General features: G+C 38.4%; 1 protein-coding gene across 2 annotated transcripts in view; it reads right to left on the bottom strand.

The window, feature by feature from the left end:
• Atrn (attractin) overlaps window positions 1-14,756 on the bottom strand; it is a 164,321-nt gene that overhangs the window by 107,128 nt on the left and 42,437 nt on the right. For both annotated transcript variants that reach the window (XM_005380794.2, XM_005380795.2), the window contains 3 exons: window positions 10,800-10,883; window positions 9,061-9,174; window positions 223-351 (listed from right to left, as the gene is read on the bottom strand). In XM_005380794.2, coding sequence (XP_005380851.1) covers window positions 223-351; window positions 9,061-9,174; window positions 10,800-10,883 — 327 coding nt within the window. The remainder of the gene's footprint in view (window positions 1-222; window positions 352-9,060; window positions 9,175-10,799; window positions 10,884-14,756) is intronic.

Genomic DNA, 14,756 nt, shown 5'->3' with positions numbered 1-14,756 from the left:
GTGTCCCAACACCACCACTTACACTGACAATTATTTAACTTTTTGTGCCCGTTTCTTCAATTATAGAAAAACACTGCACAGAACTCACCGAGTTTTTAAAAGAACTTGAAGTGAGAAAACCCATGCAAACTGCATAGCACTGCATGTGCAATGCTATAAGCCCTTATAATCATTATACATCCCTTTAAAGAAAATCACAAACATCAGATTTAAATATCTTACTTGTAAGTGATATTAAATCCAGTCAAATTATAAGCAGCATCACTAAAAAAATGTAGCAGGGCATAACCTGATGTGACAACAACCTCAGGGACAGTCTCGTTGCTATCTCTCTCAGGAACAATGAGGTCACTGAAAGAGAAACACATTCTTATAGGGGAAGCACAATCATAGACACATCAAACTGGAATTCATCTTTACAGTTTTAAAAGCCACATCCAGGAAGAAGCACAAATTCCTGTAGTCGATGCACAGAGCTTCCTTATTAGTTCTGGGTCTAGTTAGTTCCGGATTCTCTGAGGAATACCTCTGAAACTTTTGCTAGGCTTCCTTTATTAGAGGTGCTTTGTTTTGTCTTTGTAGTACTGGGGATTGAAGCCAGGGCCTTCATACTGAACTATATATCCTCAGCTCTTTTCTGTTTTTTTATTTGGCATGGACTACCACACCCAGCTAACATAAAATGTTTTAATACGTAGTATTTATTTACAAAAAAGAAGAAGCTAGACAAACTTATAACTCCAATATGACAGGCATTCAGATGCATTTTCTTTGCCCAATTGGTATCGCTTATATTTTATTCTATTTTACAAATACTATACCACAAGTGATCCTTATCACTTGAAGTTCTCCAGGATCTCCCTAGAACCTCACCCAGAACCTAGGACATAATATTCTAAATGAGTATGAGTACCAATAAACCCAGGGGAGGAAAAGACCTGAGTCAAATGAGCTAAATAATGGCTTTAAGGCTTTTGGTTCATAATACTGGCTTGTTTTGAAGAGAGATGCTAACTTGACATCTTGTCAGTACAGAATAAAAGGATCCATTCCAATTCACCCTGCCAGCCCTAGTTTAATATTGCTAATGTAATAAATGAAAGGAGAATTTTTAAATTATCATTTAAAGTTCTTTTGTATTCCCAAGGTTAATTTTTCTTATGTTTACTTTCCCTTTGCATTTCTTCATATGCCCACAACTTTTACCCCACTAGTGATTCAGCACCACCACAACATTCAGTCCCACAGAATGTGCTCTGCACACAGAACCCACCCAATGAAGATACACCACATATTTTATTACTGTCTTCCTTTACTTGCTCACCCCCTAGCCCTCTTGCTTTCTTAAGACCATGTACCACCATCTATGACCATCTTAAATGCTCATTCATTCTGACCTCGCAGCTGTGTCTTTATCAAAGAAATCCTTGTTCATATATACAAAAACAAATATGTAGGAATTCCAATGGCAGTACTATCCAGACAGCAACAGCTTGGAAAGCATCTAAGTCCTCAACCACCAGGAGCTGACTGAATGAGTCATTTTAAGGAAGTAGCAACCACAGCTGGAGAGAGAGGTGACATGCCTTGGAGGCTGCTTTAAGGGCTCAGATCTACCTCATGAGTTAAACTTTAACTCAGGACCGAATATCCAGATCTAAATACAGTAGGAGAAAGTAACCAGTTGTTATGGTTTGTGTCTAGATGTTCCCCCAAAGCCTCATGCAGTGGGGACGGGGGCTTTTAGAGTTTTTGACTGATTTATGATCCAACGCTGGGATTACGGGTGTGAGTGCTATAATCACCCTGGGGTGGGTAGCCTGCATACAATATAAGGGAGGGAAAGAGGTTTGCTCTCCACTGCTCCTCCCTTTTGCTCTTGTTGCTTTTGCTGTCTTCTGCCACCTTGGACTGTCTGATGCCCCTGTGCCATGCCACTCTGCCTTGGAGCCAGCTGATTATGGACTGAAACATCCACAGACTGTGAGCTACATAAACCTTTCCTTCCTTAATTTTGAGTGTCAGGTGTTTTGTCTCAGTAATGAGGGAAAAGTAACTAAGACAGAATTTCCAGGTAACCCTGCTCACACACAATAAGTCTCCAGGTGTGTACCTGGTAGTCTTCAGCAACCCTTGCCAACCCAGGCCTTAACTACCATATCATTAACAATGGTATTTTGACCACCAGCCCACGTCTTAGTGGCCTCTGGGTGGCATGACAGTTCTTTCAAGGGCCACAAAAGGTCAAAAACTCCACTGCCTGACAGAGAGGCAGAGGTAAGCCACTTCCTGCTAAGAGCAAATCTTAAAATAACCTTTTAATTCCACCCAAGCCCAAATGCTTTAAACCCTCAACACAAAGCCCCCCGGCTTGTGAGTTCTTCTGACTGGCCCACTCCCTCCTGTGCAGTGTAATTTCATTGTCAATAAATCTTTGATCTTTGGTCTATGACCCTGCTGTTCCTTTTGTTCAGGATACCAAAAAACTTGATAAGACCCCCCATCTGGTAACAATTACATATGTATAGGTGTGGAGGACTAACAGGAAGCTAATCAAGGCATTCTGATGTGAGGGGATAGAGCAAGCCTGCAAAACAATGGATCTGGTATAAGTACACATTTACCTGAACTTATATGACTGCATATAAAAATGACTGCAAGCGAATACAAGCAGAGAATAAAGATGAGGAGGAGATGGAATAGTCATTTAATTTTTAACGTGAAGACAGAACTCTAAGAACCCTAAAATTCTAAAAGTACTCCTGGGGTTACCAAACACAAATGCATTTTCTACTATGTATTCAACAAATATTTACTAAGCACTTATGAGGCACTGTTCTAAATACCAGGAATATAATAGTGAAGACAATGTCCTCACCTCATGGAGCTCAGTTAGAGAAACAAGCCTGGATACATCCCTATATGCACGTACGTGGGTGTGAACCTGTGTCTGTGTGTGTGACTGTATATAAAATGCCAGGCAGAGATACTGTAATGCTACTAAATTTTCCCTGCAGGGCAAAAGTTACTGCATTAAAAAGGCAGATAGTGTTCCCAGCCAGACAGTGTTCCATGCCTGTAATCCCAGCTACTTGGAAGGCTATAGCAAAAAGATCCTAAATTTGAGGCCATCCTGAGCAACTTAGCTTTATCTGAATGATTGGGACCAGTTGTATTTCAAGTATTTTCACATCTGGAATATTTGCTTATACATGATGAGATATCTTGGGGATAAGACCTAAGTCTAAACATGAAGTTCATTTATTTTCATATATATCTAGTACATATAGCCTGAAGGTAATTTTGTAAAATATCTTTAGTAATTTTGTGCATGAAATAATTTCATGTTGTGAAATTTCCCATTTGTGATGTCACATCAAAACTCAAAAAGTTTCAGACTTTGGAGCAATTCAGTTTTCAGATTAGAGATGCTTCATCTGGACCAGAATCCCTTGAAACATCAAAGGGATAAGTACTTGCAAGAGCAGGCATGCCAAAGAGGCAAATCAAAACTGTTATGGCTTATATTTAGATGTCCCCCTAAAGCCTCTCGCACTTATAGGGGGGCTTTTGAGAGATGGCTGGATTATGGGTGTGTGATACTGGATCGTGAGTGTGCAATAACCGGATTAGCCCACTGATTGGTTTAACATGGTTCTGGGTGTAGCAAATGGGAAGGCCCACACTGTAGGTGGCACCAACCAATATGCTTGTAGCATAGATGGAATAAAAAGGGAAAAGAAGGTTCACTGCTTGTTGCTTTCTGCCTACACTGCCATGGGCTGTTTCTCCTCTGCCATGCTGCCCTGCCTGGGAGTCAGCCGACTGTGGACTAAAATCTCTACGAATTGTAAACTAAAATAAACCTTTCCTCCTTTAACTTGTGGGTGTCAGGTATTTTGTCCCAGCAATGAGAAAGCAACTAGACAAAAACCAATCTCCCAATGAGAAACACTAGCACAGACAGGAACTGGAGACTTGTCACATGTGAGAAATCTTACACCTCTCTTAGCCTAGCATGAATTTCAAGATGAAAGAGACATGAAATCTGTTATGAACTGGATATACTGTATGTCCCTCTAAAAGACTCATTGTGTTGAAGGCTTAGTTGCTAATAGGCTTTTGAGAAGTGACCGGATCCTGAAAATTCTAACTTCACCAGTGGATTAATCCATGGATCATAATTTGATGGCATTGTTGGGAGTGATGAAACAGGTGGGACCTACCTGAAGGAAATGGATCCTGTGTGTGACCTTGGATACTATATCTGGTCCCTGGCCCCTTTCTCCCTGGTGCTTTTTCCTTTTCTCTCTCTCCTTCCTGGATCCCATAAAGTAAGCTGCTTTCTTCCACAACAATCTTCCACCAACATGTTTCTGCCTCACCACAGGCCTAGAACTAATGGAGCAGCTGACTATGGACTGAAACAATGAACCAAAATAAACTTTTCTTGTTAGAAGTTGTTTTTTTCTTGGGTATATGGTCACAGTGACAAAAGACTGATTAACTCAAACTCTAATCCTTGCTCCATATGCCTGGGCAAGTCACTGACATTTCTGAGTCTCAATCTCCTCAAATGCACAAAGGAGAAATCCCACTTAGCTCCCAGTGATGTAGTGAGGATCAAGCCAATACAGCATGTGAGTGCTTATTAAGCACCACCTCACACTAGTGGGCACTCAGTATGTAATGGTTGATGGTCTTTATATTGTGGGAGCATTCAAGTGCACATGATGAATGATTCTACCAACTGTAACTACATGAAGCTAGAGAAAATGAATTGGTCAGCTTCTTCACTGTCAGAGGCTTAGGTATTTGCTTCTATTCACTTCAAAAACTTGAAATTGTGACAGCCTTAGAGCTGATGGACTTCTCCCAGTGTGAAAATAACTTGTTTATGACAAAAATGAACTTTTACAGAGTAAATGAGTTCAAACACAGCCTCATTCAGCACACAAGGAAATGAAAAGCATATAGGTAAGGAAAAGACGTTGTGGGTGTGCCTTCCAGCTGCTACTGAATGGTAGGCAGTCTGCCTCCCTATCCTTGCCCCTAAGGAAAGCATATATTATATGCTTGTGCAAGCCAGGCAGTTGTGAGGTACAGTGTAAAAGTATGTGCAGTCTAGGCTGCAACCAACTGTTCTAGTTGAGCAAATTTAGAACTCCTGGCCCTCAGGTTGTTCATATTTTTATATTTTAAACACAGACCATCAATATGGTCGTCAACTTGTAATGCCCAGCTGAACTGAACCAGCATAGTACTGGGTGTGGGAGGCCCACCTGAGGATTGATGCTAGCAGCATAAGAGGTAGAACTGGAAAAGAAGTTGGGAGCTGTCAGAAGTTGTTGGGAAGCTGCTGGGGAGCTGCTGGTTCTCTTGGGCTATTCTGCTGGAGGACCCTGTCATGCTAGCTTTCCTGATGAACTTGGCTGTTCTCATTAAAGGAGGAGCTTGGTTCCTCATTGTCACTGAGAATGGCTAGGGATCACCTTAGGGGAGCTCTGGTCCTCACTTTGAGCACCACCTCCTGCTCCCACAGGAGCTGCTCAGTCTCCTGGAGAAGCTTGTCATGTTAGTTTTCCTGATGGGAACTCAGCTTTCCTCATCATCAGAGGAGCTCGGGACCTCACTGTTGCTGAGGATGGCTGTGGTACTTTTCGGGGGACTTTTGTTCTTATTTTGAGCATCGCTTCCTGGTTCCAGTTCAAATCCCTCAGCCTGCTAGCACAGATTCTTCCTTCTGCTGGCACAGACTTTCTAGCTTCCACCACTGACCTTTGGATCTTTCCAGTGCAGAACTGTGAAATAGGCCTGCATGAGACATTGTCATGGACTCTTGGCCTCCAGCTGGACTCATGGGAGGCCTTGTTATGGGCTCTAGGTTTTCAGCTGGACTCATGCAGGACATTATTGTGGGATCTAGGCCCTCAGCTGGATTATTTGGTCTTCAGTGTATGGACAGATTCCTGCACTCGCTTTTTGTATACAATTCTTTGGGTGACTATTACAAACAATCTTATAAAATATGTGTCCTGTAACCAGGTGTGGGCATGCATGCCTGTAATCCCAGTACTCAGGAGGGTGAGGCAGGAGGATCGCTGTGAGTCTGAAACCAGCCTGGGCTACAAAGTGAGCTCAAGGCCAGCCTGAACTACATAGCAAGACCCTGTCTCAAAAAGACCAAAAAAAAAAAAAATGTCCTATATTATATTGTTCTCCTTGCAAAATCCCAAACTTTAACACCCCAGCTATTTTTTAAATTTTTATTTGGAGACAGGGTCTTGCTAAGTCACTAAATTGCTCAGGCTGGCCTTGAACTTGCAATCTTTACAAAGAAGAATTCCCTGGGACTATAAAAGGGTACCACTATGCCTGGCAGTACGAGGTATTTTCTTAACGGACCTGAAACTTGGCATAATTGTCCCAAACATGAGCTCTCTAGACACGACTTTATCAACTATACTATGTAAATTTACTAGTAGTCTTCAGTTTGACATGCTTGTCTCCTTGCAAGACTACGTGCACTTCAAGGGATGAAAGATGTAGAAAGTAAGGCAGATTCCTAAAAGTCAGGGGTCAGAGCCCTGGCAGTTATGAAGTCAGGCAGAGTCTATACTTTTGCCTGGTAAAGGAGAGTCTAAGAATATGAGGTATGTGTCTTCCTTTGGTTACTTTCTCTAAGCATGCTGCAGTCTGACCATGGTTTCAAATGGGAGCCAGACAGGCTGCTTCCTGCTTTCACAGAGCTTCCTCTATTATCATCAATGTCTAACACCTCCTCATCAATACATAACTTTCTTTAAAAAATAGTAATTCCATAAGGAACTGCTCTTTTGAAAAATGTTCTCGGGAGGAAATCACTCCCTTGCTCCATCACCACTATCATCTTGGCAGCTCCCTACCAAAAGTCTCTGCTCCACAAGGTGCTCCACACATGCGCCTGTTGAACTACAAAATCATAATATTGGGGAGTGGGAAGAGTCTTAAATTGCTCCACTGCTTCTTACATTTGTCTGGTAATGTAACTCTTTTGTTAAACTGAGTTTTTTAAAAACTTCAATACATAAAAAGATAAATGTGATCCCGCAGTTTGGAGTCAAAGCTTCAAAGTCTGTAATTCACCCAGAGAGAACACAGGGTAAAGCAATGGTGGCATGTGTATCACAGGAGGATAGCTGTTATCAATGAAAGTTCTAAAAGGTTTGCCATCACTGTGATAAAGAGATGACATACAACATCTTCACCTTAGGTTTTAGGAACTGAGAACCAAAGCACCTGAATAACCTATTCAAGTCCTCACAAAAACTTGGGCAGAACCTAGACTTAAGGTCTATACCTTTCAAATCTTAATTGGTTCTTCTTTTCTTTATTGTTATGGTCCTAGCAGAGCTATCAGTTGTCAGGCTCTCTCCACCCTGGACCCTCACAGCCGGACCTTTAGACACACACTGATTTCTCTACCCAAAGAGCTTCTGATCCAACAGCACTCCTGAGCAAGCCATCTTGTAGAGGCCTTAGTATATCCTAAGACAGCAGTGTTCAAATGCCTCTGCATATCAGTGTTTCAAGCAAATTTTAATTTTTCATTTTTCTCACTATATTTTTAGGAAATTCACATTTAAATATATAATAAGTTAAATTTAATCAGTGCATTAACTTAATATTGCTAACCAGCTTTCTGTACATATACTTTGGCTTCTCTTAAATGTCACTGGTTAGAATAATTATAGCCTTCGTGTTTTGTTATTTCATGTGTCTGCCCATCAAAAACTTAGTCCAGATGAACTACTGGTTTATGTACACCTGCTTGGCTCATATTCCTACACTGCGTACTGGCAAGTTGATTCAAAATGCCTGGCAGATAACATGGGCTCCATTAGTTCTGATTAGTAAATGCAAAAACGAGTGAATCCTTAACAACTATTCATAGATGACATCATATTAGTTTTTGTGCTTGTGTTAAAGCTTGGGGTGGTTCTTGCCCTAACATAAGGTATGTTTCAAAGGCAGGTATAAAGATACTCATGCCTAATACTTGCTCAATTTTCAATGCTTAGCATGGCCTATCCATAGCCTGTTGTTTGGGTCTATATGTGAAACTTTAAATTCCAGAAAATGGTCTTGTTCTCAGTTCAAAGATAGATCAGACTGCACACTAGACAAAAAAAGTGGAGAAATAACAAGGGCAAATCAGTCTCCTGATCTCCTGTCCCTGGGCTTCTCATGTACTGCTTATTCTCTTCCTCACCCATGTGGGAACATCAATGAGACTAGCCCCAAGTGAAGAACATAAAAAATATTTGTTGGCCTGATTTCTTTTAAAGTCAAGGAAATAAAACGTTTGAAGGAGGGACATCCTGAAAGTCAGTTGCAGATGAAAAACTGACAACTATGATTCCCTATGGAGATATGCCCTTTGAAAACAGTGTAGAACACTTGATCATGTAAAAGGAAGAAAAACAGTTTTGAATTCATTTAGAATAAACAACACTGCTCTTATTGCTAAAAAAAAAAACACTAAAATACCAAAATAAATTAAGAATATTCCATATAGTTAGCAAAACTGCTTTAACTACTAACATAAAGTGTATTTGTTGAAAAAAAAAAATCACTAAACATAACTAGTATGCTCCTCATTTCCAGCAGGTAACCACTGTTGATTTTATGTGCATTCTTCTAAAAAGTTTCCCTCACCTGTAACACTACATATACATAAATGTGTGCATGTGCATACACAACACTGTATTTGAATCTGACAAATAATTCCTAAAGGACTATGCAATGAAGAACACACAAAAACAAAATCAATGTGGCTTCAAAGGTTTTTCAAAGAAATATAATCTAATACAAAATATAAGCTTCACCACCACTATCAGGTAGCCAGAGCAACCAAATTGGGACTAGCACACAAGTGACAGACTCAATAACTAGTACTTATTCCACAAAATAAAAGTGCTAGGAGATAATAAGGTAAATATAGTAATAATGCAACCCAAGAGATACACTTAAATTTAGAAATCAAACAATGATTGCTAGTACTTATATGACTGAGCTTACCTAAAGGCAGCAATTAGTGGTGCATAAATTGAGTCTCCATCATAAACATACAAATGATCCCAACTACATTCTGTAGCAAAATGATTAAAACGAAGTCTCATTATTCTATTTGGCCTAAAAAGAACAAAAAAAGTAATTTATAATAATCACCATATCAAACATTTGAAAAAATAACACTTTTTAAAGAATTTATAAGGAGAAAAAAATTAATAATATATAAATAACATCCCTTCATTTGCCAAAGATTTATTTAGTACTTACTGTGTATAAGAGATCATTAAACATGCAATGAGAAACAAAACAGATGTGGTCTGTGACTCTTTGGGACTTACAGCCTATTTAGCAGCCAGTCTTTAACAGCCTCTGAACCAATCCATTTCTCTGCTCCCATCCTTAATCAATTTAAGATTGCATAGTATAGCATTTCACAAACATATCTCTCAATTTTCTGAATTTGCCTGCTCCTGTGCATTTTCACTGCATTGCTTGGCAAAATCCCTGGCCTAGAAGAAACTCTTTATCTGCTCTGACTTAGATCAAATTTAAAGAAACCTAAGCTGAACTGTAAAAAGTCACACTACTGGGCAGACTGGTTTTATACTGGCCTCTGCTCACCACTTCACACGGCCTTTCAATTCCATCCACACTCCCATCACTGAGTCTCCCTCTTCAAAACTGCAAATTCTCAATGATCATTTCAACCATCCAAGCCCACCCTCCACTTATGTTGAGTATCTTCACAAAATTCCCTAAAATTTCTATTTTCCAAAACAGATAAACCTACCTACTTCTTCAACCTCTCAAATATTTAACATTTCCCTCTTATCGGAATCTTTCCTATCCACATTTAAATCTGCTTAAGTATCATATATTTTACAAAAACAACAAAACAAAAAAAGCCTTAGTATAGTCAGACACTGAAGAGATTTGCAAAATGCACAAAAAATTGCTACTTTTCTCACTAAAATTTCTTTAAATAAGATTTTTTCCATTAAAAATGACATTCACGTTAACATGTAACTATCACTTTTAAATGAATGATTAGTAGGTTTCTTGGTTTTCTCTTCTAAAATAGTAAACACAGAGAGATACAACCCACATAAACAAAAGTTACTTGGAATCTTCAAAGCTTAACAGTATAGAGAGATCCTGAAACTTAAAAAGTTTGAGAAATGCTGCATTAAAGGGCTGCCATGAAGGGAAGGACAAAAAAAAAGACAATAGTTGGGGGACACAGGAGGTCCAGAGAAGTAGCACTTAGGCAGTAATGTTTATTCTCATGTTTTTGACACACTAAAAATAGTCATTTGGGGCCTGGGGCTGAAGCTTTGACAGTGCACTTGCCTAGCATGTGTGAGTCCCTGGGAGCCATTCTCAGCACAATTAAAAAAAAAGGCACTTAGAAGACTGATACAATATTACCATTTTATACTGCTTTAAGCCAAGCACTAAAAATAGTAATAGTTTTGTGCACTATTATAGCTGAAAATTTGTAAATTTCTGGTGTTTACAATTCATTTGCGGCATTAAATCAACTTGAAACTTTTTTTAAAAATTAACAATGAAAATTCAGAAAAATAAAAATATTCACTTATCAAGTGAAAAGTTATTAAACAAAAATATCTTCAGTACTTTATGCTATAAAGTGCTAATTCCACTTGCAGGAAAAGTAATGCCACACTGAGTGCTATCCTATAAAGAAATAAACAAACAAAAGAAGGTTAACCATTTCTACTTACTGTCCTTCAATGAGCCACGTGCACTTTGTTTTATATTTATAATTTCCGGGTCCATCTGTTACAAACCCCGAAGATCCAGTTAGTCTGTAATTTAAATTAAGAAAAAAAGTCAGTTTTCAGAATTTCATGTATTAATCTTTCTTAATGAGCAATATAATACAAATTAGGCAGATTTGGTACATTAATGTATATCATAATAGAAAATGACTGGACAGTCATATTCAATGAGTGCACAAATTTGAATAAAACAAAGATTTGCCACACCCTAAGAAGTGGATGTACACATTATAACCAACAGAGATGAACAAAAAGCATACCTAAATCTTTCCAGCAAATGCTTCTAAAAACCAATCTATAACAGACATCTAAAAAGAGATCATCCTCTCTCTAGACTGGTACGGTTGAATTTTATAGCTGCAAGAACTGTAGTCATTGCACTATGAGCCTGAGTACAAAGCCAGCACCAAGGATAACAAATGAAAGGAAGGCAAAGAAGAGCAGTGCCAACCATCCACAGAAAGCACCCTACTTCAATTCAGACTTTTAGTTTTATGGGTAAATACATTTCCCACTTGTTAGTGTGTATGTGTGTGTACAGGGTCAGAAAGTTTAATGGGCTACCTACTATGCTTGTTTTGCTTTTGCTTTTAAGAGTTTCTATGGACTTCACATGAACAAATTCAACAGTATCACTTTTAGAAAAGAAATAGGTCACTTTTATTTTAAATGTTTACTTAATATTTTAAGCATACACATTTACAAAATTCTACAGATAATGTTCAGATATGATCACAGACAGGTTTAACTAAAGAACAATTTCCCTTTATCATTATCCTCTCCAATTATTTCCACTCACCTCCACCCAAGATAAATATGTAACCACCAACAAGCATTATTAACTATTTTTCTTCATTCTCACAAGCCTATGACATTCATGTGGATCTCTTAACTACTTAAAAGTTTTAGTTACACAATTATTATACAAACGTTTCTGCATCTTTCTTTTCTCACTGAATAAAACCAGGAGGAAATCTCTCCAACTAAGTAGGCATTAGCCTAATTCATTCTATTTCATGTAGCACAATATTCCAACCAATGAAGTGTCAACTTTCTGTCTGTCCCCTACTAACATTTTTGTTTTTCAGATGGTTGGCATTAAAACACTGCTATAATAAATACCCCTTACATATGGCCTTATTTGTGCTTTTATTTCTAAGAACAGAACCTTAAAAGAAAGATTACTGGGCCAAAAAGAAATTTAAAAATTTTTATTGTTAATAAAGGTGCCAAATTATTTTCCTAAAAGCTATAACAATTCTCACTTGCACCACTAATGTATGAAAATGTGCTGCTCACATTCCCTCTGTATTAGATGTTCTTGTTTCTTTTGAATTTTGCCTAATTTAATTTGAAATTTCCTATATATTCATGAATGGCCCAGTAGTTACTGAAAGGTTAGCAGATTTAAAAGGAGAACCCAAAAATATCAGTTGAAAATATCAGATCAAGTTTGACAGTGTCACTGATGAGATCTAGATAGAGATGTAAGTACTGCCTGGCACCAGTTCGTCAGCAGTCACAAACGGCATCAAATTGAAACATAAAGGCATTTCAATAATATAAGGCCAGAAATAGAATAAGCCCCTTGTTGCTACCAGTTTCTCAGTTCGAGAATACATTGAGGATAATTCTGCAGTGGAAACAAATACAAAGAACAGGGGAGCCCTCCATAGGTGGCAAGTTTCAGAAGAATCCTCTAATAAATTAATTAACTTCTGTTATTACCCAATAATGTAACATGTAAAATCTCAACTTCCCCCAACTATAGAAATTTTCCTTATGGTCAAATACCTTGAACACTGACAATCTTTAACAAAAGTTCCTTGGATATTTTTCAAAACGCTGTTGTAAGAATTTCAAACTTTTGTGTGTGTGTGGTGCTGGAGATAAAACCCAGGCCCTTGAGCATGTTAGACAAGTGTTCTACCACTAAGCCATACACACAGCCTAAAACTTTTTTTTGTGTGTGTGTGTGTGTGGCAGGGTCTCACTATGTAGTTCAGGCTGGTCTTGAACTCACTACGTAGCCCAGGCTGGCCTCAAACTTGTGGCGATCCTCCTGGCCTCAGCCTTGTGAGTGATGGGATTACAGGTATGCCCACTCTAAAACATTTATTCTTTATATGCATATATAATTAAGTTCACTGAAAGCACTACTCCATTCTTTATATTCTTATCCACTAGATCTAATTTTACAAATATTCAAGTGCCACACTATGACGGCTCTATCTCATTTCTCGTATTATTTTGCTTTACATATTTAACTATTTATTCACACAAGCTTATGACTGTTAGGTTCCTATAAATTATGCTTTTTATCATAGTAGTACCCACTTAGTTTTATTCCACCTTATTATTATAATTACTGATTTTTGTTGTTGTTATTGTTGTTATTGCTCTTGTTTTCCTGTTCCTCAGATCTTTCTTCAATTCTTCATGTTTTATCCTCTCTATCAAGTTTTAAAGTTCTTTTCTAAATAATACCTATTCAGGCTATGCTTCTTAACCTAATCTGACAGTTATTTTACTGGCAGTATGTAATCTACTCTTATTTATTAGAATAACTACTACAGTGATATGACTCCTTCCAACCAAACTTTTAAATCAACCTTAAATGTGGAGAAATTTGCATACAATAAAGCTACCTCAAATGTACAATTTGGTAACTTTTGATAAGTGTATACACGTATGTGATCCTCCTCAAACAGGATATAAACACTTCCATCACCCCCAAAAGTTTCCTCCCAACTTTGCAGGTAATCCCTCCCAACTTCTGCTTCAAACACTGAATGTATTTCTAGCACTACAGAACTTTACTTCGAGTCATTTTTGTGTCTCATTTCTTTTGATCAGCATGTGTCTGAGTACCATGTGTCTCAATAGTTTGCTGTTTTGCATTGCTCAGCAGTATCCCATTGTATAAATTTATACTACAACTTTGTGTCACCAGAGATTGAACCCAGAGCCTTCATATTGAGCTACATCCCCAGCCCTTTTTATTTTGATACATCATCTAGATAAATTGCCCAGGTTGGGTTCAAATTGGAATCCTCTCAGCCTCAGCCTCCCACAGCGCCTGGATTACAGATACATGGCACCATACCTGGCTACTGCCAACTTCTTTATCCATTCTCTTGATAACTATTTGAATTATCTAATTAAAGGCTCTCACAAATAAAGCTGGACCAGGGGTTTAGCTCAGTGGTGCAGTGTTTGCCTGGCAAGCATGAGGTCCTGAGTTCAATTCCAAATAAAGCTGCTAAGATATACAGCATACAACTTGTTGTGCGAACATGTACATACATTTATCTTGAACAAATACATAAAGTGAAATTTCTGGGTCAAAGTATAGATACATACTTAAATTTGTAAGAAACTACAAACCATTTCCCCAGTGGTTATAACCATTATACACTTTAATGTCAAGGTAAGAGAGATCAATATATCCACACTGATGGCCATACTTGGTATAATTAGACTTTTTGTAGGCCATTCCAGTATGTGTTGTAATAGCTCATGGCTTAAATTAATACTTCCCTGGTAAGTGGAGATTAGGGGGCTGGGGGTTTAGCTCAGTGGTACAGAGCCTGCCAGCGAAGATTTTGAGCAGCTTTCAAGTGTTGATAAGTCATTTGCACATATTATCTTGCAACAGATTATTCTTATGTTTGTCCATTTTGGGGGTAGCATTTATCATTTGTCTTCTGAGTTACAAGATTTTTCATTATGTCCTAGATGTTAGTCCTTTATCAGATATATATGTGTGTGATTCCTGCTGCCTGTGCTGACAGTTGGGGAGAGGACGCTAACTGGTTGTGGGGTCCCAAAGCAATGGGAAGCTGGAGAGAAAAAGCTACAAAGAATGGCTTTCACCCCAGATAGCTCACTTGAGATGTT

This window comes from Chinchilla lanigera, unplaced genomic scaffold (assembly GCF_000276665.1).
Source record: "Chinchilla lanigera isolate Chin_1 unplaced genomic scaffold, ChiLan1.0 scaffold00014, whole genome shotgun sequence".
NCBI classification, from domain to species: domain Eukaryota; kingdom Metazoa; phylum Chordata; class Mammalia; order Rodentia; family Chinchillidae; genus Chinchilla; species Chinchilla lanigera.
This window is presented reverse-complemented; position numbering and strand designations above follow the sequence as displayed.